The sequence below is a fragment of the Marmota monax genome, unplaced genomic scaffold (genome assembly GCF_021218885.2).
Source record: "Marmota monax isolate L192 unplaced genomic scaffold, Marmota_monax_Labrador192_F-V1.1 WCK01_AAM20220418_F8-fsc00140, whole genome shotgun sequence".
Taxonomy (NCBI): Eukaryota; Metazoa; Chordata; class Mammalia; order Rodentia; family Sciuridae; genus Marmota; species Marmota monax.
The window spans coordinates 4,226,976-4,254,492 of NW_026694256.1; the positions used below are offsets into that span (position 1 = coordinate 4,226,976).

Consider the following 27,517-nt stretch of genomic DNA (forward strand, 5'->3'; position numbering starts at 1 on the left):
ATTGATGCAATCTTATTATTGAGAACATATTTTTATTCCTCGTCATTTTGATTTATTTATGGTTTATAGTTTGAATTAGTCTATCCTTTGATTGACTATTCTTCTACTGTAGTTCCTCCCTTTGCTGGTTTTCACTTTTATTTTTCATTTCTTCTTTATGAAATATTTTATTGGGTATGATTTGTAGTGTAGGCTTTGTAGTTGTGAATTTTCTTAATTTTGTTTATCATGGAAGGTCTTACTTCATTGTCAATTCTGTAGCTTAGTTTTGGTTGATATGGTATTCTTGGCTGACATCCATTTTCTTTCAGAACTTGGTCTATAGTATTCCAAGACTTCCTAGCTTTGAATGTCTGGGTTGTGAGATCAGCTGAGATCTGGATTGTTTCCATCTAAATGTGACCTGTCATTTTTCTCTCACAGCTTTTAAAATTCTATCCTATTTTAGGCATAACATATCCTGTACGTTAGGCATTCTTATTGGCTTGGTGTGGGTCTGTTTTAATTTTGTATATTTGAGATCCTGTAAGCTTCCTGTATTTGATTTTTCATTTTATTCTTAAGTTTTGGGAAAATGAACCTTCATCTATCCTGATAAGTCTTATAGATAGTCTTTTCATGTTTTCCCATATTTCTCTGAAGTTCTGTTCATAGTCTCTTAACATCTCTTAACATTTCTCCATGGTCAACTTTATTTTTACATTATATATTTTGTCTTCATTGCCTGAAACTTTATCTTCTAAGCTGTCTAGTCTGCTGGTGATAGTTTCCATGGAATTTTTAACTTGACTTATTGATTTCTTCATTTCAAGGATTTATTTTTGATTTTTTTTCCAGAATATTTATGTCTTTATTGAAGTAATTGTTCACTTCCCAAATTCTCTCTTTCACTCCTTATATGTCTTTTATCTCACACATCAGTTTAACTATGAACATTTTAAACTCCTTCTCTGACATTTCTTCCACTGTAATGTTGATGAATTCTATTACTGAAGTATTTTTGTTTGGGGAAATTTGTTCCCTTGTTTTTTCATTTTGTTTGTGTGTCTGCTCATCTAATAGTAGGGATCTGAGGCAGTAGAGTTTCTCCTATGTGGCCTTATAATTTCCCTGAAGGTTTCCAATGCTTTCATCATTTAGGGGGTGACAATTAATAACAATAACCAATGCAAACAACATACAGCATTAAATAAAATAGTTTCTGCTATGATGTCTACAATGTTAATTGTTGCAATAAACAGAAATCATGTGATCAGGTAATGCCCACAGTAAAAACAGTAAGTTTGCAAAAGGGTTTATGATTTTGACTGGTGAACAGGGAGAGAACAGAACTGATGTCAGATGTGATGATTATGAGGTAGGAGGAGAGAAAATAGAAGTGAAAAATTAAAGGAAGACTGAAAGAACAATAAATGTTGGCTATTAGCTGAAGAAAAGAGAAAAAGACAGTCAAGGGAAACAAAAGTGAGAGAAAATTTATATAAAATAAAAATTTTTAAAAGTAAAAATAAAAGAACACAAAACAAAAAAGAAATATACTAATCAAACATCCTAGACCTCAAATTACTGATGCAGCCATCCAAAATTATTGCCTTCAAAAAATGCTAGAAATGAGAAAAAAAGAAACAAATGTGAATATGTGTAAGTGTCCGTGAACCACTCAGATCACAATTAAAGAGAGAAAATTAAAAAATTTTAAAATAATAAAAAAATTTTAAAAAAAGATCTTGATGAAAAGTTAAAGAACTTTTTCCATTCGAGCTCAAAAGCTTCTTGGCTTCATTTCACAGCAGTGTTAGTTTGGGTGGGCTGGAGTATGATATCTGCTCCACCCTTAGGATGGAATTGTAAAATATGAGAGGATATACCATGGGCAGAGATCCTCGATGTGAGGTCCAGGCTTAGTTAAGCTCCAGGCTCTTCACTGAATGCAAATTGATCTGAAGACTTTTAATGAGTGCACCTCTAGGATCCAACAGTGGCCATTTATACTTGAATACTGCACCCCAGGGATTTTGCCTGGGTTCCACTCGTGAAGTGGAGGAGTCAATCTTTAGTCCCCTCCATCACCTGCAGACCCTGCAATTTCTCATTTCTTGAGTTCAGTCTCCAAACTCAACCACTCACGTTTTTGCCCGTTGGAATCCCTGGCAGGGTGAATCTCTCCCAGCTTATCCTGCAAATGGCCAGATTGGAGTGGGAGAAGTCTCTTGGGTTTCCATGACCAGTATTCTTTTGGGTAAACCCCGTTCACATTTGATTTTCTCCTGGTCACTTAGGCACACTTTATGTTGTGCAATGTGGGTTTGCTAGTCCTGTATTTAGGGCCAAGCTTGTGTTTGTTAGAAATCAGCTCCCCCATCTGCTGGTCCCAGAGCCACAGCTGCAAAATTGTTTCTTCCTCTGTCCTCCACAGGAAGCCAGGAGAGATGTGGCTTCTTTCTCATACAAGAATATTGTGCAACATGGCTTTCAGTTTAGTCAGGCATTTATTTGATCTTTGATCTTTCTGTACCCAGACATACCTCAGACATCCTAAAATATGGGTTCCTTTAATTCCCTTATCTCTCACTTTGCTCACATAGAGACTGCTCTGGCTGGTACCTCCATCAGCAGCAGTGGTGGCACTGGGGATTTTCCCCCTTATTTTATTATATACAAACTCCCGAATCCCTGATCTGCTTGGAATGTCCAATATTAATTCCTACTAAATCCCCACTTTCTTTTTTTCTACATACCTTACTGAGAAAGGTGCCTATCTGCTTTTTTTTTTCATGCCACAGAGCAGCCAAGAAAGTGATCTCTTCTTTTCTGCCATCTCGAAAATTTCTTGCTTTGTTTTATTGTAGAGTATGGTAGAAGAAAGATTGTTTTCTTCATCTCTGTCCAAATAACTTTGATCTTTCAAAACTGGGGCCCTAGAACAGATGTGAATGGGAAATTTATAATGATCAATGAACAATGGAAAAATTTTAAAGTTTCGGTTTATGTAAAATGTGCCAAATTATACCAGTCTGTACTATCACAATCAATTTACAAACTAACAAAATAGTAAATTTTATCCAGGGTCCTATTATTATAATTGCTGATTCTGAGCCCAATCTCATGGAAAAGAGTAACCTGTGGCCTTATAGACTTCCTCATCTATCTGTTTGCATCCAGTCCCTCTCTGTGTTTCTGGCCAATGTACTGGTTCCTGGCCATTGCTGTTCCTCCTTGTTGCACCTACCCTTGATCATGCACTTCTGCATTCTCTAGCTGACATTGACTCCTCATCTCCCCCATCAATATTGACCTTTTGTTTGCAGGCTGAAATTGCACAATGTTGTAGGTTCAGCCATTCCCTGCCTTCTAGTAGTAACCATTGTCCCTGATTGAGTTTGTTACTTCAACTCTTTTATCCATCATCCCTGAAGAGTTTTCTTTCTCTGACACAATATTCTCCCCAGTTAGGTCCTGATCCTGCAGTTTGGCCAAAAGCAATCATCAGCATTCTTCCTGTAAAGACTTTTAGATACTGGTGAAGTTATATCACAGGCAGATCCATCCTGTCTGCTCAGGAGATGTGCCTGGAAATGTATGAATATAAAAAATAGGAAAGAAAGAGAAAGAAGGGAAGGAAAAAAAAGGAGAATACAGTGTAACTATAGCTCTAATAACTGGTTCCAAACAAACACTGGTTTTTAAAACATGTATCTTTATTTGTGCATAGATATATACTTGGTATATATATATATATATATATATATATATATATATATTTTTTTTTTTTTTTACCAACTAGAAAGGGGCCTGGAGGTAGCCAAAAGAACTATATAAAAGTGTTTTTTTCTTCTCATGGGTAATAAAATAAAAAGAGAGACTTAACCTTTTTTTTTTAAACAAGAGTAACAAAATCAAGAAGTACAATTCTAAAGATAAAGAAATAAATCTTGTTAATTTTCATGCATGCCAGACTGTTGTGTTTTGAAGACTGTCAAAAAAGAAAGAAAAACCACAAAACCAAACCTGCTGGTAAGTAATGAATTCTGGAGGGGGATATGGGGCACAGAATAAAACAACAAGATGCCAACAAACACAATACTAGAACAGATAGACACCCTTGTAGAGGGGGGTAAGGGAAAATGGATAGATTTGAGGGTGATAGAGAGAAAGAAAAGTGAGGGAGAGGGGTATGGAGAATGGTATAATTAACAGTTCAGCACTAATTCTTAGTGATGGAAGTAATTTTCCATTAATTCAATTAATAGTCATAATGTATAAAATGCATTTTCTCATTGCCTCATCCAGTACATATTCTTTAGGTATTTACTGCATTCACCTAGGCCTGGCACAATGATGATACAATGCCACCAGCATGAGAAAGCTGAACTAGAGATAACCCTGCAGAGGGCTGTGAGGAGACCCCAGGAGCTTCACATCAGGAGTGGTAGTTGTTCCCTTTGAGAAAGTCCTAAGGGATGGTATGCTAGCTGCAGTGTGGGGAGGAATATCACTTTGAGAAAGAAATCTGTAGAGTGTGGTCAACAAGATGAAATCATATCAAGTGGATGGAATCTGAAACATTTTTGCTTAATCAAAGGAAAGGCTGCCTGAAATTATAACAAGTTTCCTTTAGTAAGAGATGTTCCATAAGCTTGGAACCTCCAAGAATGGAGGTAGAATAAGGGATTCACCTGTGGGGTGGTGAGGGGTTGGGAGTAGAGGATGAGTAATGAACTCATGTCCAAACATAAATGTCCTAGGATCTGTTATTGAAACCACTGATTGGAAAGGGCTCGCCCAAAGGAAATCTAATGAGAGATGTCGAGGCTGTTTCTTAGTAATGTCTACCAGGTTTGTCACTTAACCCTTACATCTTAGCCAAATCTCTCATCTATGAGTCTTAACTCCTACATAAAAAATAGGGATTGGAACAGTTTATGTCTCACAAGACTGTGATGAGAATTAAATAAAATAATGAGAGTAAATGAATGAATTAAAAATGTTTAACATTTATTGGGCACTGGATAAATGGTACAATTACTATAAGGAGCCAGAATCGAGTCTTGGGAAATACTTAGACTACTTTGAACAACCCAGAAAGTTAAAATGACAGCCATTAATGTAGAAAATCCCTCTCTATCTGTGGATTCTAAAAACAAAAACTTTCTCAAATGCGCATTGAGAAACAGTAGATATATACAACATTTGAAAACTTATCAGAACATTTGTTCCAGTTTGTTATCATTTGTCTGTTCTTGATTGTTGGAAAGATTTCTTTTTTAGCTCAGTCTGTGGCACTTTTATTGTAGTAGGATATGTACTGTCAACCTCAGTTTGTCATATCAAAGGAGAATGCAGACGATGACCTGTTGAAAGATAGCAAGCTCATGCAGGTTGGATGTGTTTGCAAATTGCTAGTGTTTGGTTATTACTAAGTACCTGTATTGCAATCGACTCCTATTTCATGTGTTGTTGTTGTTAACCACTGAATATTTGAATTAGCCAGTAAAAATTCAAAAAGGATTCAGGTGGTTGAGCTACAGCCAGATTATGCTAGATGAATCAAATCAAGCAATAAGTGATTGTAACAATGTTAACTCAATGAACTGTGATTGCCTTTGAACACTCTGATGAACTACCATAAATGAACCATTTCAATACTTCATGCTCCCTTTCCTAGACCTTTGACTAGCTCCACCTTTTGTTTTTAGTAGTTTGTGTTTTGTTTTTCACTCGTATGCAGGTAGTTCATGATTTCAGATGTTTGACTTAGAATTTTTCTACCTTATGATGGTCAGAAAGCAATACTCACTCAGTAGCAACTGTACTATAAATTTTGATCTTTTTCCAAGGATAGTAATATGCAGTATGATACTCTGGCAGTGCTAGGCAGTTGCAGTAGGCTGAAGCTCCTAGATAACCACACAATTATTTGGGAAAAATAACCAAGAGTCTATAGTGAATTGTGTTGCTAAGCTATGATGATAGGTTAGATGTGTTAAATGCATTTCCTACTTACGATATTTTCAATTTAGGATGAGCTTATCATAATGTAAACCCATTGAAAGTTCAGGAATACCTGTAATTTGTATGTTGAGACATTTAATGCACAGAAGAACAAATAATTAAATCAACCCTCACTTCCTAGAATTGTCTCATTTATTGTGTAATATTTGCTTAAACTCTTCCATTTTAAAGTGGTAGAGTTGGTCAAATCTCCTCTTAGAAACATCATTGAATTTGTGTATGTTGTTCCCATTTATTTAGTATTTTCACTCATATATTTATTGAACTATCCCAATATTTAGTCTTGGTTTATATATTTTAAATTTACATAAATAACATTTTAATTATTTGTACATTATGTTTCTAAAATCTCTGTGGATATGGTTATAGTTCTGTTCTCCCTTGTGAGATTTGTGTCTCACTTTGTAAATGAAATATTTTACTTGCTACTCATATCTACTGACCTGCCTTACTTCTAAACTTGGCCCATGGATGACAGGATGCTATTTCTGGAGGAGTTAGGAGAAAACATCATTTTAAATTTATATCTTTATATATTGTCTATACTGCAAACTTTTGAAGTGACAGAAGCTAAACTGGATGGAAGGTCAGAAAAATGTGAATAAATTAAGACTCTTTAAGGCAATCCACAATGGAGGGTAAGACTGCATATGAAAAAAAAATAACAGGTAATAAGAGAAGTGAATATCTTGTGTTAAAACAAAATAAGCAGGATCCCATTTGCCTGGGGTCATTTCTGTACCCAGAACCTTTATGCAAGTAAATTGAAACTTAACTTAGAGACATAGTTCATAACTGATTACTTCTGAATTGAGCTTCAGTCAATCACAGCCAGTCAAGTATCTCAGTGGTTATATAACTAAGGACCTCACATGGAACCATACCCAAATAAGGCAAATAACTGGCTCTCTCCAGTCAAGTAACTTCTTGACTTTGTTTCCATGTGTAATCTATACATTCCCACTGCCCAGGCTGCCTGGCAGAGCTCTCTAAACCTCTTCCAGTTTTGAGTGCTGCCTGATTCATGAATCATTCTTTGTTCAAATAAGGTATGTTAAATTTATTTTATCTAATGTTGTTCTTTTAACACTCGGTTACCTAGCAGATTAATGGCAGTTCTTGAACTACCCACTCCAGATCTCAAAGCCAAACAATTTCATAGAATAAATTATAAAACATTTTCTAGTTTATTATTCTGTTCAACATGCTGCTGCTTGTGTTAAATAATCAAATGCAGATAAGATAATGAATTCTTAAGCCCTTTCCATTAGAAATAAATGAAAATGAGTGATACCTGGATTTCAGAATGCCTGGATAGATTTATAGCTTTAATCCATCATTTTTTTTTCCCCTTATGATTGTCGTCTCTCTCCAGGTAAGCCTAATTACTATCTCTTTCCCCTGGATGAAGCCCTCTGTCCTATTTGTTCTGATAGGTAGGGAAGTATATAGTTTGGCAAGGCAAGTATCATTGGTAATCAGAAGTTATCTCCTGTGTAGTTACCTGTCAGTGTTAGTTTTGCCCCACAGTTGTCTTGATTTCTGGCTAGTTAATGAATATGACATATCCATCTCTTTGAGGTTTGGGTGTGCCAAGGTTGGACTGGAGACAGAGAACTGACTCATTAATTAAACCACAACCTGAAAATCAGGAGTTTTCGATTCCAATCAAGGTCTGCAATTTTCTTTAACAAAAGCCAGTCTCAGGCTCTTTAAAGTAAGGCGACATTGTTGTTGTTTCATTGTGGCACATGGTATCAGAACAAATAATTCCTCATTTAATGTTTACTTTGAATGTCAAAACTAGTACAACACCTAAGATTAAAAGTCGTGAAAACAATTTTTAAATTTTGCTTACTTTGGTTTTGTTCCTCTAAGATATATCATATATTTATAAGATAAATAAAATCACTATCCTTGACCACCTGCTGGAAATAAAAATTTAATTGTTCAACATAAGTTAAATGATAGGTTAAAAGCAAACATCTGTCGTGTTAAATATAAGACTTCATCTAATTATGTTCTTAACAAAATTATAATAATTTGTATTATTTACAAATGAGTTTAGGCTGTACAATTTGAATTTATAGCTGCTTGGGAATGCATAATTTTTTTTGTTAATTTTAATATTTACCTATTATCCTACCTGTAAATAGCAGACATTATAATGGTACTCATAAAAATATTCATTGATAGGGAAGTATAAATGTATGGTTATTTTAAGCACAACCCTAAAATGTCAGGGTATAATAACTTCTGAAAAGATGAAATAATTGTCTAAACCAGGATATGAGCTGATTATCATTATTTGTCTCAGATGATGTATTCTCAAACTTCTGGGAGACATTGTGAATATTTTAGCTACTGATTATTATTATTATAGTTTTAAGTATATGTCAGTTCTATATATGTGGGTATGCTGCTAAAGTATGGCTCAAAGGACATTTCTCTCAAAGGCATATCCATATTATATTTTTGTGAAGACTCTCTTGTAATTTTATTTGGTTTGTGGTTATATCATTATTGGTATATCATGTAGAATATGGCTTCACTCTGTGAATTAACTGCTAGGCAGCCACCCAAAATAAACCCCTTAATTTAAAATTATTCTATATGTTAGTGTGCATGTGTGTAATATGTTATTATTTAAATGCATATCATAGCTTAAACCTATCACTAAAGTTGTAATTTCAACAATACTTTATACTTCTTTTTCTGTTTTCCTTTGTGAGGATTTATTAGCTCACCATATAGGATTTTATAATCTTTCTGACACTAGATGAATATTTGAACTGTACAAAAGATTTTTGTGGAAAGAGTCCGAAACTGAAACTCAAGTCTCTATGCTTAGCTTTGCCAGTATCTAGCTGGATAAGTCTCAGGAGTCATTCAGAGATATAGTATGTTGAATCATTGATTACCAAGTTTGAGTCACTTGTGCTATTTATTAACCATATGGTCTCAGGCAAATTACTTAACCTTTCTATCTTAGTGTTTTATCCATAAAATGGTACTGATTATAGTACATCTCTCAGAGTCACTAAGAAAATGAAGTCAGTTGCTATTTGTATATTACTTAGAATATACTGCCTATGTGATTGTTTAATAAAATTTTAATGTTATTTGACTTTATTGGATTTGATGTTTCCATAAAGTATTTCCAGTGTAGAAACTACATCATTTTAAGGCTGTTTCTTGCCTTCATTTCTGTACATATTTTTCTTTTTTTTTTTTTCAATTGTATAATCTACTTCAGTGTCAGTAGCCTCTGGACAGATGCTAGGCAATCATTCAGGGCCATGATTTGTCCTGTTATGGAATACTTTAATTCATACATATTTAACTTATTAAACATATTGATTAAACATTGTTTTGTTTCTATGCAGAATATTAATGGTGACATAATTTAACACTGATGATTTCTTTTTGTCATTTATTTGAAATTAAGGTATATTTGCAGAACTAAAAGCCAGGCAAAATATTTATAAATATTATGGTTGTATATACTCCTCTACCTGGATTAAAACTCGTTTTTCAATTGTGTGGACATTTTTTTTAAACTTCCTAAAGAGTTTAGTGTCATGAATTTACTTTTTTGATTTCTGTCTTTATAAATGTGCTATTAGATGCCAAGCTTTTAGAAAACTGAATGTGATGACTGCTGTTCCACTGTTTATCAGATTTCTTTAGTACAGGTTGGTACATGACTTATCACATCCATAACTCTTTGTTAAATATGCAGTCAGTTTTAATGATGCTTGAAACCTGTTCAATTGGAACGTTTTCTAATTTAAAAATAGGACAAACAACTGTGTAGCATTTTCAAAAGAAGAATTTGGTGTAGAAAGTGGATCAGTTTGTTTTATTTTAAAGACAGGATATGCTCACCAGGGTGAAAGAGGCCATTGGAATTGGAATTTGCTTCAACTGATGGGAAAAAGTCCAACCAAGTCAGTGGGAAGACTCGTTATTAGAAGGAATATTGATGGCAACAAGAGGCAGTACTAACAGCCAGGAGGTCGGAGTCCATGAGGACCAGCAAGGTGCACCAGATGGTGTCCCAGCAGGTGGGTGGGCCATGGCAACACAGAGTCTGGAAGCAGGTGATATCCAAGCAGATAAATTTAAAAAATCTGATCCCAAGGATGGGGCCCCAAGATTGAGGATGGGGCTAGGGCTTGAAATCCAGACCTTGGGAACATTAGATAGAACAGAGAGGCCCATTTTAGAGGGGGTAGTATACTGTCCAGGGCATTAGAACAGCCTTTGCTGTGTGGTACCACTGATTAGTGAAAACTTGTGACACCCTCATATTTGAAGCTTGTGAGAATTGGAGGGATGCTGGAGCAAGGAACCAGGCAGGTATTTGTATCCCTTAACTAAGGCACATTTTTTTTAATTTCAAAAACTGAAAAACTCAAATATGGTATTAAGTGTACTTTATTACTAATGATGAAGATTAGAAGGCAACTTTTAGGTAATTGATTAGCTCCGCTTTTTTTTTTTTTTTTTTTTTTAAGCTTACAATGACTTTTAGATCATACAGAATTCCCTGTGGTTGAAACTATTCACATGGGATCCAGGTTAAATAAAACATGAAATATATACATGTTATTCTGACTTTTCTTGAATTTACCTTTAGAATAAAATCATCTATCGGAGAAAAGAATATAAATTGAAAAAATTAAGAAGTAGGTTATTTCTGGCATTGCCTGTTGAAATGAAAGAGAAAATGGTATGGAAACAGCTGAAATTAATTTCCTTACAGTGATATGAGTGTAAACTGTTTCTTTTCCTGAAAGTTGTCAGGAGGACCAGCTGACCTTGTTTTTTTCTTGGGGAGGACATTCTGTATCAAACCAGGACCTTTGCTTCCAAGGATGAGGAGAGTCCTGGACATTGTCTCTGGTACCTGAGTCTCAACTCTTAACATTTTCTGTTGTTGGTCCCAGACCTTATGTATACTGACTTATTAGTGACAAAAGGGAAAAAAACCCCTCAAATAAAACAAAATTCAAGCATTATCATGCTTTGCATCTTTAATAAAATCTTAGGCGAATGATTACATTAAAATGTTTATTTTACTAGATTATTATGAAGTTTCAAAGCTTCACCATTGTTTCTCCAAGTACTCTTTTCAATGGATGAAAATCTATTTTTTTCCAATAGACTTTCTTTATAATGGTGAATATAGTTTAGAGAAACTATGCATTCATTCACTTATAAAATGGCAGTTGATTTAAGTAATTATGATAAACTTGGCTATCATGAAATGTTTCAAATTCTGACCTTCTGGCTTTGGTGTAAGTTATTTACCATATTAAGTTTTAATTTTATATCTCAGCTACTACCTTTTTCATAGGAACACTATATTTCTGGTACACTGTTGGGTCTCCCAGTGAAAGACAAAGCTATCATTTTCCAATGGAAATTATTGAAAAGTATTTTAATATATTCTATTTTATATGCCCTCAGAATATAATTATATCAATCATCATTCCATCAGAGAAACAGAACAAATAGAGAATATATTTAAAAACTTATTGCAAGGAATTTTTTAAGTGATTATGAAAGCTGACCGAAGGGCAGGTTGGAACCTAGGGGAAAGAGTTGAAGCCTTACTCCACAGGTGGAATTTCATCTTCAGAAAAAACCAAGTTTGCTCTTTCAAATGATTTGATCTGGTTCATCCAGAATATTGAGGATAATCCTCTTGCTTAAAGTCAACTGATTGCAAATGTTAATCATGTCTACAAAATTTCTTCACAGCAATACCTAGATGGTAGTCTAGATAGGTTGACACAAAAGGCTGACCATCATATCACAGTTCACCTTTAGGCAACTTTGTATTTCTGTACATTTTCATAAACCATACTGAATATGAAGGACAATGGAAAAAGCCATTCCTCCATATAAAATGATAAAGTTCTTCTGAAGCATGTTTTGTAACCAAAAGCATAGTCACACTTTCTCAAGAAGAGAATGCAGTATCATTGGATGATGATATTCAGTCTTCTCCATGACACTATGTGACTTAAATACTGTGATGTAAAGTTAGCTATTATGGACATACATTGGTTTAGAAGATAAGGCCTTAAAAGAAGTAAGAACACCTAAATTAGACACACATACACACACCAAAATAAGGACATTTAATAACTTATGGTACATGCTTCTAAAACTGGCCACATAGTCAGAGCTGACATTTGTAACTCTCTTCTTATAGTGACCAATCCATAGTCTCCTGGATCTCAAGCAGGCACCTCAGCTGATGGTAGGATGACCCAAACCCTCATTCCTTCATGAATTATTGTGGTTTTAGTCACAGAATGTGATGATAATAAAAGATGCTGTCTTGTTTTCTGTTGCTAATGACACAGTGCTACAGACTGGGTAAGATATAAAGAGAAGAAATTTATTTTGGCTGACAGTTCTGATTCAAGGTCAAAGACCTTTTTGTTGGCAGAATATCAAAGTGTGGTACAGGACGTCACATGACAAGAGACAGGGAGTACATGTGTGTTTCTGTTTCCTCTGGTCTCAGCCTACCTACCTTTCTCATGAAGCCACTGGTGTTCAATATGGGTCTTCTACTATGATGACATTATCTAATCTTACCTTTCAAAAGTCTTATTTCTAAACACCATAATCAGATTAAATTTCTACTCTTTTAATACCTGGCAGTGGGGATTAAAATCCATCATAAGTTTCAGTTGAGACAAACCATCTTTGAACCATAGCAGATGCTCTAAGGGATTTCATATCCCAGGCATACTCTTTCTTACCACTATTAGTAGTTCAGCCCAATTTACCCTTGGTAATCAGAATCATCATGGCAGCTAATATAGTATGTTCCTTTTTTGCCTCTTAATTAAGAGTGTAGGAAGACCAAAGTGACTGAAGATATGTTTAACTCACAGTTCAATGGGAACATTGTTGTGTCTCCCAGTGGAAGCATTCCTCCTTCTAGAGCTTAGATCCCTTGGTCAACAAAGCACAACATCACAAGACTGGGACACAATTTTTTTCTAGTGGATAGCAAGTGGTGTCCCATTTTTGCACCTTGATTCCTAGATCTGTAAATACTGGCTATGGGAGAAATAGGACCATATATTGAGCATACACAGATTTAGATTTAGAGCACATACAGCCTCCTGAAGATTTCCAGAGGCCAACATGGTGCTACCATTTAGCTAGCACTGTAACTGAGTCATAAAAGGCCAATTCACTGTTCTATCACTTTATGTGCTTCAGGATGATGGAGAACTGTTAAAACACTGAATGGGAACTTATGTACCTTATTTTCTGTGCAGTAAGACCTTTGATCAGAAGCAGTGATGTGTGAGATCCATGATAGTGGATTAAAGCTTATGGAGTATCTATTCCAGTAATTACGAAGTGTCACATCTTGCACGATGAAAGCAATCCAATATAATCAACCTGCAACCAGTTAATGGTGCCATATAGGAACTCAGTGTTGGCATCTTCTACTGATAGATTGGGCAATGGCTAGCCAGGTTGGCTTTGGTGAGTGGAGTCCATGTTGCCGAACCCAGGTATAACCTCTTTCCTTGCTACCATGGTCACTATTCATGAGTCTACTGGAAAAAGACAGGATTGGCAGGGGAAAAAAGGCACAGTTTCCACAAAATGGTTCATCCTCCCATTTGATTGTTAACATCATCCTCTATTGAGATTACTTTTTGGTTAGTATTTACATCGGAAACAAATATCTTCATTTTTCTCATTCAGAGATGTCTACCAACACACCTCTTCTCTGGACATTCTTGCCACCAATTATTTTTTTTTTCTTTCCAAATTGATGACCATTTAAACTGGTGGTCATAGCTCATGAGTCTGAATGGTCATATACCTCTGACTATTTCTCCATTTAAGTAAAATTAACACCCAATTTCACCACTGGAAATTATTCTCACTGGAGGGATTTTTTCTTTACCATTCTTTCAGAGATTATTAAAAATTTTACCATTCTTTCAGACATTATTAAAAAGGGGGGTCTAGTGCAATAAATGTTCACTTTCAGGTGGTGCCTGAATATCATACATAACCATCTGTGTACCAGGCACAGGTTTCTTTCTCAGTCAACTGGTTTTAGAGGATTCCCAATGAAGTTGTAGGTATGAGTTGGTATAGAGAAGGTAATGTGGCAGAAATGGAGACCATGGGCATTTGTGCTACTTCCTGATATAAATTATTTGTGTATCGGGGATTCTTGAATCCAATCTTGTATGTATCATTTCCATTTAATATTGGAGTACTGCTGTGCATACCCAACTTTAAGGGTTAGTGAGTCAGAGAATAATTATCTCATGACAAGTAGATCAGGTTTCCTGGTAACTAGATGGCCCATGGTTAGATGGCTAGTTGTTACCAGTAACAAGCCAAAAGCTCTTTCTTAAAAGGAAAGTAGTATCTGCAGAGGATGACAGGATGTTATGGTTTGGATGTGAGGTGTCCTCCAAAAGCTCACTTGTGAGACAATGAGAGAGAGTTCATAGGAGAAATGATTGAGTTGTGAGAGCCTTAATCCAATAAATTAATTAATCCCATAATAGGATTAACTGAGTGATGATTAGAGGCTGGTTGGGGCATGGTTGAAGGAGTTGAGCTGTGGGGGTGTGGCTTTGGGGCATATATTTGTATTTGGCAACTGGAGTCTCTCGCTTTTTGATCATCATGTGAGCTGGTTCCCTCTGCCACATTCTTCCGCCATGGTGTTCAGTCTAACCTTGAGCCCCGAGGAATAAAGCCTACTGTCTATGGATAGAGATCTCTGAAACTGTGAGCCCCTAAACAAACTTTTCCTCCCCCCAAATTGTTCTGGTCAGATCTTCTAGTTGTAGCAGTGAAAGAGCTGACTAAAACACAGGGTTTTGCTCCAAAACCTCAGGGTTCACTATGACTCACATATAGGGGCCTGCCAAAGGCTCCAAACCACATCCCTATCTGCTACAGACACTTCAAGCACAATCAGATATTAGGAATCATATACCCTAAATGGCAGTTCAGCTTGCACTGCAACCTGAACTTGTTGCATTTTATTCAGGGTATATTCAAAACTAGCAGATTTTTGGACTGTTCATTAATTGGGCCAGAGTAGAACACCCAAATGAAGAGTATATTGCTTTCCAAATCCAGAGGCCTACTAGACATTGTTCTTGCTTTTGGTTGTAGGTGGAGCCAAATGCAACAACTCATTCTTTACCTCTGAAGGGTTATATCAAAATACCTTACATCACTAAATATATAGAGAGACATTTATTGCAAAAGATCAGTCTACAAAAGTCATTACATATACAGGCAGATATAGATGACATATCTGGAAAAATTATGATTCATTATACACATAGGTTGTAGAAATTGGCTTCTTGATTAGATTCTAGGCAATAGTTTGCTTTTTAGTCATTTCTTTTTCCTTAAAAATAGAATGAGGTATTGCAGCTTTAATAGCTGTTCTTCTCTTCCTCCTTCACTTCTCCTCTTCCTTTTTTGTTGTTTTTCAAAAAGCAGTAACCGAAGTGACCTTTTCTCAACAGATTTTCTCATCCAGACCAGAAAATCCTCTTACCTGTAGTCTGAAAATATTAATCTCTTAGAACTGACACACTATTTAAAACATACATAATATTGTTAGACCATCAAGATCTTTGGGTCCAGGAGTCTTTTTCCATGTATTGCTGCCTATAAAGGGGGGCTGATTCTGCTAATGGGTGTGAAATTTAATTTCATTTAGTTAGTAAGGAGAAATTCTAGAAAAAGTCCAGAAAGCTAGTTCCTGGACTTTGAGCTTTCTTAGTATGCTGTTGGTTTAAAATGTACTTTTTTTTTTTAAAGAAGAAGAACAAAAGAAAGAAATTAGGTTGACATGTGACATGTGACTAGAGTAATATCTCTGCTGAGGAGTGAAAGGAGCACATTCCTGAGGGAACATTTGATTACTCATCATAAAACAATGTGACAGGGCTTCCTGAATTGTTTTTTCCAGGTGACTACCAGTTTCTGCAGCTCATGTGACCTGCCTATGTGGAGTAATGGAGTGTATTGGGCCATTCTTTCTTTCATATGCTCTGGTGGCCAAGAAGCAAGACATAAATTACTTTCACAGGATTGCAGTCTATGGCTGTAGTGTTTTATGGGAAACTTCTAGAGCAACTTTACTGATGTTTTACAATTCAAGCCTGGTGTGTCAGGGGTGGTATAGAGGGAGTCTAATTCCAAAGTATGTATTTTACCCTTTATGTTAAACTCTCTGCAATCTACTTGGCTTAACACAGAGGGATTATTTGAAAACAAAGAATTGAGGTGGGGTGAGGGCTTCCTCAAAATCAGCTCCTTCTTTTACCAGGTGCTTTTCTTCCATCTCCATCCATGAATGGTAAGGCATCACCTCTGTTTTACTTTAGAATAGATAATCTTGGTATTTGAGGCCATCCAAACTCTCTCTTGAATCCTCCAGTCTTTTCTAGTCCTAATATCTTTGTTCTGCTCTGGTAGTAGGATCCAGGAACTTAGGCTTTGGAGTCAGACCAGGGTTTGGATTTTTATTAAGATGGTAGTTGAATTTTCTAATCCTTAGTTCCTCATAAACAAAATTTAGACAATCAAATTATGTTGGAATAAGATCATACATGTGTTAATTACCTGGTATGGAATACACACTTACAAAATACTATTTTCCTTGCTTTCATCCCTTCGTTCTCTGAACAGAAATATGTGAATAAACAGCATTTATGGTGGAGAGGAGAGGTGTTGCCCCTGCTAGTTTCTCAAGGTTTTCAACCGTGGCTCCATACTTTACTCTGTAAAAGAAAAATCACATTGGTTACTAGTTGCCTCTAGAATTTTGTTTATATTAATAATAGGCATTTATTGAAAGTCTATGTTCAGGATTCCAAACCATACCTAAAGAAGACCATCAAGGCCAACCAACATTATTGTGTATTGCAGCTTTTAAGAACATAACCTGCTAAAAAGAACAAAAAACAAACAAAAGAATATAACCTTCATTTTAGTTACAGGAATCAGATGTAACCCTTATTCCTAGTCATCAGTTGCTTAATTTTTCTGTGTTAATTATTCACAACTTGTTGGATTATGTTATACTAGCTGATTATTTATTTTACTTTCATATCTTTTGACAACTTTAATATTGAGAAAAGAAATGTCAACATCTAAATACTTCAGATTTTTTTCTTCATGTAGGAAAAAAGCATGGCTCATGTCAGTTTACTTTTACTGTTCACACTACTAAAATGGCTATATGATTAAATTACTTTTGTCCTTCATGTTTCTCTCCCATGTTTCGATTCTCTACAGGGATTTCTAAATCTTATACTGAAATACCACACCATCTATCATCATAAAATTCATTCATTCAATAATGAATAATAATACTGGGGCCTGAGAATATGGAACAAAAATGGAAATGATACATGCCTGCTATAGACTGAATGTTTGTGTCCCCAAATCTGAAGTTAAAATTCTAATTCCCAGAGTTATGGTTTGGATGTGAAGTGTCCTCCAAAAGCTCACTTGTGAGACAATGAGAGAGAGTTCATAGGAAAAATGATTGAGTTGTGAGAGCCTTAACCCAATAAGTTAATTAATCTCATAATGGAATTAACTGAGTGATGACTAAGAGGTAGGGCCTTTGGTGTGTAAGGGATCAGTACTTTTCTCAAAGAGACCCTGGAGACCTCCCTCACCCTCTGTGAAGACACAGCAAGAATACAACTACTTATTAACCAGGAAACAGGTCCTCACCAGATGCCAAATCTGCCAGTGCCTCTTTCATGGGCTTCTCAGCTGCAGAACTATGTGAAATACATTTCTGTTATTTATAAACCACCCAGTCTATGGTATTCTGTTGTAGCATCCCAATGGATAAAGGTACTTCCTTGATGGATGTAACTAACAGACTAGTAGTGAAAACAAACACAAAGAAACATAGGAGTAGATAATTACTAATCATGTTGAATGTCATGGAAAAGATGCAGATTGCTAGAGTATATATCCTTAAAACGTATAATACTTATTTGTAGTGCTTATTCCTTTTTAAAAAATTTTATTTTATTTATTTTTATGTGGTGCTAAGGATCGAACCCAGTGCCTCATACATACCAGGTGAATGCTCTACCACTGAACCACAACCCCAACCCTAATACTTATTTCTTTTTAAAAGGAATTAGATAGCTTATTAAGATAGTTCATAGGAAAATATTTATTTTAGGTTTTCTTTATCTATAACATACTGAGAAGGAAATAGTCATTTGTATTCTGTTCAACTACAGAGCTTGTAAACTTAAAAACTTAAAGTTTTGAAATTGTAAAATTGAGCTCAATGACAATGTTGCATTTCAGAACTTTAAAAAAATCCCCTTTATATTAATTTATCTTTCTTTTGTGGTATTGTGAGTTTTATTTGTCTAGATATGCTTAGGATAATTTTTTTCCTCTCTTTGATAGGATATCTCCAGGCTTAGCACCTCAAATATGTGTACATAAAAATAATTGGTTGTGGAGCTATTTTACACACCATAGAACATGGCAGAATATGACCAAAATAATCTTTGTCTCCATTAAATAACACACATGGTAAATGTGTTACATAAAATAATATTGTATTGTAGACATATTGTCAAAGATTTAAAAAGAGTAACAATTGCATAAATCTCACGTTGTTTTTATATAAACTGCACACTAAGATTTGAAGCATATTTCTAAACAGCTGAAAAATCAGTTCATGGAGAATTCAATGAAACTTGCTTACTTAAATTTAATAGAGTAATTGAATTTGAGAAAAATAAATTTTGCCAAAATTTATCCTCATTGGTACCACCTACCTGGTTCTCACTGACTCTGGCCCCATAGTGCAGATGACCACTCAGTTATAGCTCCAGACATGCAGCTAGTCAGCCAGGAATTCATCTGGGAAGAATGGAATGAGGATTCAAGAAGGATTAGCGGAGAGTGGAACAGAAGAGAAACAAGGGGATCCCTAAATTACAAATGTGGTACTTAGGTTGTAAAAACAGAACTGGAATATAAATGAAGCAAAATCATTTCATTCAAGACCAACCCCACCAAGGATCTTATGTTTATGCACACTGGGTATGTTTACCATGTGTATCTCCACCTCCCTTACCTCCTCAAAGAGATTGTCTCTGATCTCTCTAATTGATTTAAATCTTCTTTGAGTTATCATTATGCCTAGCAACACATTTTTTTCTCCTTGGTATCCTTTATCAAAGTTGTACCTTATACATTTGCTTACTTTTTTATGTTCTACCTCAACTATGTACTACCACGGTTAGCTTCTAGTTCAATAAGTATTTGTTAAAAGAATGAATGATAATTAAAATTTTAATTGGTTGTCCTTATTGTTTCTCTCTAACAGAACATGAGTCTAAAATTGTTTTTAGTTACATATTCATTGGGATCTTTCATCCATATCACCAAAATGCTTGGAAATGTGCATTTTCCCTCAGAGTGTTTATTCAGTTGGCTTGCAATAGATGTTTGTGATCATCTACCCCCAAAATGTAGCTATTCATCCTGATCTAGTGCCACAATTTATGTTAATTTTATTAATTTTTTATATTGATATCACTGATATTCAGATGATATTTGGGGGCCAATTTGGCTTTTTTAGTGCAGTTTGTAGAATTTGATAGTGAGGGGGATTTACGACTCAATGATTGCAGATATATTTGGATTGTCTCTTGTTTGGGGGATATCCATATTGTCGTTTCCTTTCTCATTGCAGCTTGGTAGGAGTTTCTTGGACTTTCTTATGTGAATTTTTCAAGAATACTGTTATTTGTCCTTAATTGAACACTTTTTTTTTTAGCTGTGTGTTTCTAATCTTTGAAAGATTAGGAACTGATCCAGCTTAAACATTGGCTTTCAGTCACATCTCAATGTCCTCATAAAACCAATAAAATTTCTCTCAGTAAAACTTTACAGACACAGAAATCATGTGGCTCTTGTTTGATTCATTAAAGGTCATGACTAAACATCAGGGGTTTGCCAAATATCAGATATGTTGTGGTGCGTTTGATAACCTTAAAGAGCCACAAATTCTAATTCTCTACTGTTGCCCTAAGTCACTGCATTTAAGGTCTTTACATCATGCTAATTAGTACATATAGTTATCCCCTCATCTCCATGGGGATATGTTCTGAGACCCCCATCAGATGCCTAAAAGCACAGAGACTGCTGACTCCTATTGTATATCATGTTTTTTTCCCCTGTGAATTACAAGTGATTCTTGGTTAGTGTGCTTAGATTTAATTCAAGATCTGAATTTTCAATCTTGACCCTGATACACGTAAGCTGATGGCTTCAGCAACCTCTTTCAGTCTGTTTTCTCATCAATAAAATGGGGATGATCGTACCTTTCTAGAGAATGTTAGGATAAATATTATAATAATTAACAATTAATTGTCTACTATGTTTTGGTTTCTCTAGAAACTGTTTTTATTATATGTTTATGCCTTAGTTAGGGTACCACCAAAAGCAGAGCTTGGGATAGTTTTATATTTTTTTGGAGAAGTTCATAACGACTATCTTTATTCTTTGACTTATTACTCAAGGAGGGTAATAATAAAAACAAGCTTAAAAATTGGGAATACTTGAAGGGAGGAAAGCCAGAATAATATACTCTCTGTAAATTGGGGATAATAATTTGATTCGTAAGGTTGTTGGATTCAACGATTAACATGTATAAAGATTTAAAACCATGTAGAGTGCACAGGGATTGTTCAACATCATTATTAATATTTATATCATTGGTAGTATTAGTGCCATTTATACTACTGCTTCCTTTAGTTCAGATCAGCAATTAGGGAGAAATGAATTTAAATCCCTAAAATTTCTAAATGGGCAACCTTGGGTATTAGCCTCTCTGAGCTTAGTCCTCATATATAAAATGTAGATGACAGTGGTTGCTATCCAGTAAGGCTGCTGAAGGATGGATAGTCACAAAGTGCACAGAGATTTTAGCATAGTTCCTGGCACAGTCAAAGCACTTGGTGATGTACTTTTCTGGGCCCGTGGAGAGACAGTATGTCATGGCTGAGGGCACATAGCAAAGCAAACCCACTCACCTCACAGCTTGGAAGTGAAAAAGTAAGGGAGGAAGATGAAGGGACAGGTTCCACTATTCCCTTCTAGAACATGCCCCTAATGACGTAGAACCTCTCACTAGACCTCAACTCTTTAAGTTTCCACTACCTCTTTACAGTACTACTCTGGGGAACAACCCTTTAGCAGGGGTCTTTGGAGGACATTTAAGATCCAAATTATTGTAAATATCTTAGAATTAAATAAGCACATGATTACTCATACTAAAAAGATTCTGTTCCTGGGATAGTGCTTTAACTTAGTGGTAGAGTGCTTTCTTCGCATACTGTAGGATCTGGATTCAATCTCCAGCAGTACACACACACACACACACACACACACACACAGTCCTTGTTCCTTTAAGCACAGAATCTTGATCAAAATAAGAGGAAGCAATCTTCTCCCATGGTTTTTTATAGACTAAAGGATAATTGTGTCTATTATGTAGCCAAAGGGAGCATGTGTTTGTTTGGAAATGTATGGTTCTTTAAGAAAACAGATTTGAAACTGAGTTGTAAATAGAAGAAAAAATCTCAGTAATTCACATGTTCATGAAATCAATGTGACTGTTCATCTAAAAAGCCAATCATTTAAATGAAACTTTGTGTATACATGGCACTTACATTTATGCACTGGATATTCACACTTTGACATTTCTTGCTATTTTAGAATAATCAAAAGGTAGAACATATAAAGACATGTTAAGTGAAACAAACAGGCATCATAATTCTACATTGAATGTTTCAGAAAAAGGAAAAATAAATCACGTTGGGAATCTATAATCAGTGTGTTTCTCAAAATGCTAAAAGAATAAATAGCTCTATAGATAAACATGATTGAAATATTGCACACTGCAATTCCTGTTCAGAAATTCACTGAACATTAACATCATCTGAGTACATTTGTAGTAAGTTTATTTAACCTTTAAAAATATATTTATTAACATGTAATTCATTCACCATGAAAGTCACCCATTTAAGTATATAATGCAATGGATTCTAGTACATTCACATACCATCACAATCCATTTTAGATCATTCTCATTATCCAAAGACAAAACCCTATAATCATTACCTGTGACCCCTCATTTTCTAAGCTTAAAACACCTCCCAACTAGATGTAGGCTACCTTGAACCTTCTTGGTCTGTATAAATTTACATATTTTGAACATTTTGTGTAAATGGAATCATACAACATGTGGTTTATTTCACTTAGCATGAAGTTTTCAAGGTTTAACTGTGTTGAAGTATATATCAACATTTCATTCCTTTGTATTATAAATAATACTACATTTTATTTAAGCATTCATCAGTTGATGGATATTTGTAATTTTACATCTTTGGCTATTGTGCTGAGCACTGCTATGAACATTCCTGAATGAGTTTTTTTTGTGAATTTTTATTTTCATTTTTCATAGTCATATATGTAAGAGTGGAATGGCTGAGTCATATGGTAACTGTGTTTAATTTGAGGAAGTGCCAAAATGTTTTCCAAAGAGCCAGCACCATTTTACATTGCACTAATTGAAAATCAATTGACCATAAATATGTGGTTTTATTTCTTTCAGTTCTGCTCGATAAATCTACATGTCTGTCCTTAGGTCAATAGCACATGACCATGGTAACTATAGCTTTGTAGTAAGTTTCAAAATCAGAAAGTGTGAGCCTCCTGTTTTTTCTAAGATTTTTTGGATGTTTTGCATTTCTTGTATTTTAATTGAATTTTAGGAATCAGTATGTTGATTTCTGCAAAAATAAATAAATAAATAAACACACAAATAAATAAATAAATAAGATGAAGAATTTTGATAGGGCTTATGTTTGATCCTGTAGACCTGTAGATAGGTTTGGGGAGTAATGCCATGTTAACCATATTCAAATACAAGATCCATTTGTACAAGCCCTGTCTTTATTTCTTGACTAGACTTATTTCAAAGTGGAGGAAGATCTCTAGTGGCATTCTCCATAGCACTCTTCTTGGTAGAACTCTGTTCAATACTAGAAGGCATTTCTGTCAACAGTGCAATGACACAAGACTGAGAAGGATATCATATGGTAGACTTGATATTTATCTTAGGACAGATTGATGAAAGAAAAATCAACAACATGAAATTTATCCTTTTTTTTTTCTGATACTGGGGATTGAACCCAGAGTGTCATGCATGCTGGGCTAGTGCTATACCACAGAGCTACATTTAGACTGAAAAGTGTAACAGTTTGAAAACGTTTTAAAAAATATCAGTTATATATAGTTGCTATCTATTTCATCTCTAGAAGAAAAGATTTAGGACATGATAGCTAGTTTTTTTAGATGTTGGAGACTCCACACACGGAGTATGAAGCAAAAGAATCAACATTATAAGTGGACAGACTGAAAACTGGGGACATGCAATGTACATTGTAAAAGTCTATTCTGATATATTTACTAACATGTTTAATGTAGAAATATCATGTTAATAATATTTGATATTCATAACAATAATCATCAAAAACTACAATAGGCTCAGTGATCAAAAAAAAATACTGCTGTATTGAATATCTTCTGTTTACCAAACAGGAGAAAAAGATTACAACACTTTAGAAAGATACTTCAAAAAATTTACAAAAGTAAAAAGAGTAAAATTGTTTGATTACATAGCCCAAGTGAGGTTATGGAAGTAATTGTATGGCACCATGGTTATTTTTTGGAGTTGATCTATTTTGTATATTTGTTTCTTTCTGGTTTAAAAACAGAAAGCAGAGGCTTAGGGAAATATGTCTTCCATGAGTGAAGTAACAACTTGGGCCAACTTTGAGATTAGTAATAAGTTTGCTGACAATTACTGAATACTTTATGAGTTTGGTGGAGTTATTAGTCTTATATTACTAATGAGTCAACTGAAGTTTAAAGAGAGGGTAAAAGACACAGGGATTGTCAGTAGGGGTTCTGGCATGATTAAAGGGTCTCTGGTTCTAGCAGCTGTGTCTTGCTGCCTTCCAAGGGAATACTTTGTTTGAATAAAGAATTGTGAAGGTTTAGTTTAATGGCTCAATTCCTTAGCCTATTTCTGTTGTTTCTCTTTTTTTTATGATTGTCTCTTTTCTTCTATATTTCATTTGCTTTGAAGGTCTTCATAGAAATAGAACTTCAATGATTTTAAATGAGTGTGTTGTAATTTATGGGCATGATTAACTGTGTCATGGCTTATAAAGTTAATTGCTAGAGGTCATAAGATGACACCTGGGAGCACTGGAAACACAAACTGTTATGGACATTTGGTTCATCTCAAGCCATTTTTATGTGTTCTTTAATCTACAATCTGTTAGTTTGGTTCTGATTTTCCTGATCCTAGGAATTAGCTACACCCTCAGAAATACTCTAATTCAAGGAAAGTCTCTAATCTGAGAAAATGTGGCCTGAAAGAAGAGTCTATGAAGTCACTGTGGTTTACTGGTTTAACCCAGTTTATACCCATGTCCTCTAGGAACTGCTAATAGTCTGTAGTATTCCCAAATAGAAGTCCCCAAAGTACTACAAACTGAGTGGCATAAAACAGAAATTTACTTTCTCACAATTCTGGAGATCAGAGTCTGAAATTCAAGTGTTAGCAGGGCTAGGAAGCCTACCGGGGCAGATGCTTCCTTGCCTCTTTGAGCTTCTGTAAATTTTTGAGTATGCCTTGGTTTGTTGATGCACCACTCGCATCTCTTCCCATGATGTTTTCCCCATGTGCCTGTGTCTTCACACTTGTCTTCCCTCTTTTCATAAGGACACAAGTCATATTGGATGAAGGGCCTACCCTACTCCCATGTGACCTCATCTTAACTTGGTTACATCTGCTAAGATTGCTTACAAATAAGATCATGTTCACAGATACTGGAGGTTAAGACTTTAACATGTCATACTGGAGAACACAGTTTGTTCCATAACCCCAGATCTGTTATTGTTATTACTGCTGAAGTGTGACCAACTGAGATTAATCCCTCAGAAAAATGTGGAGCTGGATGGAATTATTTTACTGAAAATCATGCATTTAAGATGGATACTCTTTCCACCATCTCTTTCACAGTATGAATATATTTTCATGATTATATAGTTATTTTGATATTTGAAAATCCTCAATATGATTTTACTTCAACTAGTACAGCATGATATGACAACAGTAATACTGCAGTACAATGAAAAGATCAACACCCGACAAAATCAATAGACTGGGCTGATGATGTGTCTGAACAAAGTGCGACAATCAGAGAATGATTGATGTTTGGAACATAGCTTGCAGCAGCAGCAGCTACTTAGAGAATTAGTTTTAGTGAATCACCACAGCAGCTGCCATTTTTCTCAGAGCCAGATAAATCCTGACATGAATAAGGTGCTGTTACAGGAAGTATAAATTCAGCTAGTTGTGAATAACACTTTGTATGAGACTTGTAGTCATTCTCAAATTTGGGGAAAGAGAGAATTTTGACATGAAATATATTTTTGTTGAGTTTTTTTTTTGTTGTTCCTTTTTGAATTTGTTTATATCCTTTTAGCCTTAAAATTTAATTGAATTGAATGTTTTAAGGAGAAGCCTATTTTTTTAAAAAAATTGATTCATTTTCTAAGAAATCAAATATATTTGTGTAATGCTTAGAATTTAACATGCCTGGTGAATAGCACCCTAGGGAAAAAATGCATCTTCATACAAAGTATATTAAAATATTTTTTTGTTCTGAATTTGGACTTTAGAGACTGTATGATTCATCTTTATGTCTCTGTGACCAAAATACCTGACAAGAACAACTTAGAGGAGGAAAGATTTATTTTGGCTCATGGTTTCAGAGTTTCAGTCCATGGTTGGCTGTCTCCATTGCTTTGGGTTTGAGATGAAGCAGACCCAAGCATGTGGTGGAAGCATGTGACAGAGAATGCTTTCCAGCTCTTGGTAGTCAGGAAGTTGAAAGAGAGAATGAGAGGGAAGGAGGGCCTAGGAAGAATATAAACCCTTCTAACAGGCTACCTCCTCCAACTAGGTCCGACCTTGACTTATAAAAAGAGACACCAAATTATAATACTTTGTTAAAAAAGAATTTTCAACTTGGGAGATGCATTCTGGTTCTGTTTTGCTCTTCTCCTCTTTCGAACTGTTATTCTAGGAGATTATTAAAATACCTGTTACTCTGTTAGTCATGCAAGATGGCAACATATTTATTGATGGTCTTGAGCTGCCTTAATAGATACATTTCTATGCTTTTTAAATGAATCAGGCTCCTCTGAACATGTTATTGATCTTATCAAGGTAGAGATGGAGCATCTGATATCAAATATAATGCTAATAGTATATGTAATAAAAAAAATCATGAAAAAATATGGGATCTATCCACAGAGGCCTCTGAAGTAGAATCCATCAATTTTACTTTCCCCTGAAATTTCTTCTTCTCTGGTCCTGTGGGTTGATGTAGTAAATTACTACTATTAAGTCGGTACGGCTTTGTGCCAGGAAGACTTGGATTCAAATCTTATCTCTGCTTGACACTAGTTCTCTTAGAATTCAGGCTCCTTCAAGTATCCCATAGTATTAATATTTATTTCTAGGGGATTTTCTAAGTATTTAGTGGGAGAATGTTTAAATTATCTTGAAAATCATGGGCACTCAGCGATTGCTCCCTTCTTTCCCAACTAGTTAGAGTGTTCACTTTTATGTTTGATATAGTTTTCATCAGCTTTCTTTTGTGAGCATAATTGCTTGTTTGGATGTCTGATGTAAATCTTCTACTATGGATATAATAATGTTGGGGGTAGGCTTGCATTGCATTTCAATTTATTTTATAATTAATATAAAATTATTTTATTAACTATGATGCCTAACAGTTAACTCTTTAACCTCAGATACACCTTTTAAAAATATTGTAAATGTGTGGAACACATATGAGATTTATAAGCTGATTTCCTGGTATTTGAAGATTATGACATTGGTAAGAAACTCATACAGGCTAAGAAGTTTAATATCGGTGGAAACATTTAAAAGTTACTATCTTTACTGACGTTTTGCATACAGATGATAAAAAGCAGTGAGTGCCTTATAATAAATGAGAGTTCTCTGCTTTAGTGCTGTGTTTATGTGACACAAGGTAAGAGGATAAGAAGAGGGACTTTCCTGGTTGGTCTGAGTGGTCTCAGGTCATAGTATAGCACCAGCTCTGGAACGACACAAACCACACCTGTGGAGGTACACAGACAGATGGGAGTGGCAATGTCAGTTTAGCATATCAAATGCTAAGTATCTTAAAGCACAAGTCCCCAACTCTACTTCTGCTTCCACTCCTGACAAATACACATCTCCTTATAACTCAAAACAAGCAGAAATCTACACAACCCCAAAATGCACAGCAGCATTTGC

The 27,517-nt window shown here is 35.1% G+C and overlaps 1 protein-coding gene across 6 annotated transcripts in view; it reads left to right on the forward strand.

Moving 5' to 3' along the window:
• Pkib (cAMP-dependent protein kinase inhibitor beta) overlaps positions 1-27,517 on the forward strand; it is a 107,437-nt gene that overhangs the window by 31,342 nt on the left and 48,578 nt on the right. Inside the window, exon 1 of one of the 6 annotated variants that reach the window (XM_046466998.2) lies at positions 9,663-10,079. The exons of the other annotated variants lie outside the window; for them this stretch is intronic. Within the exon in view, the coding sequence (XP_046322954.1) occupies positions 9,998-10,079 (82 nt within the window). The 5' untranslated portion in view covers positions 9,663-9,997. Of the gene's footprint in view, positions 1-9,662; positions 10,080-27,517 lie in introns of those variants that run through there. 6 annotated transcript variants of the gene reach the window in all.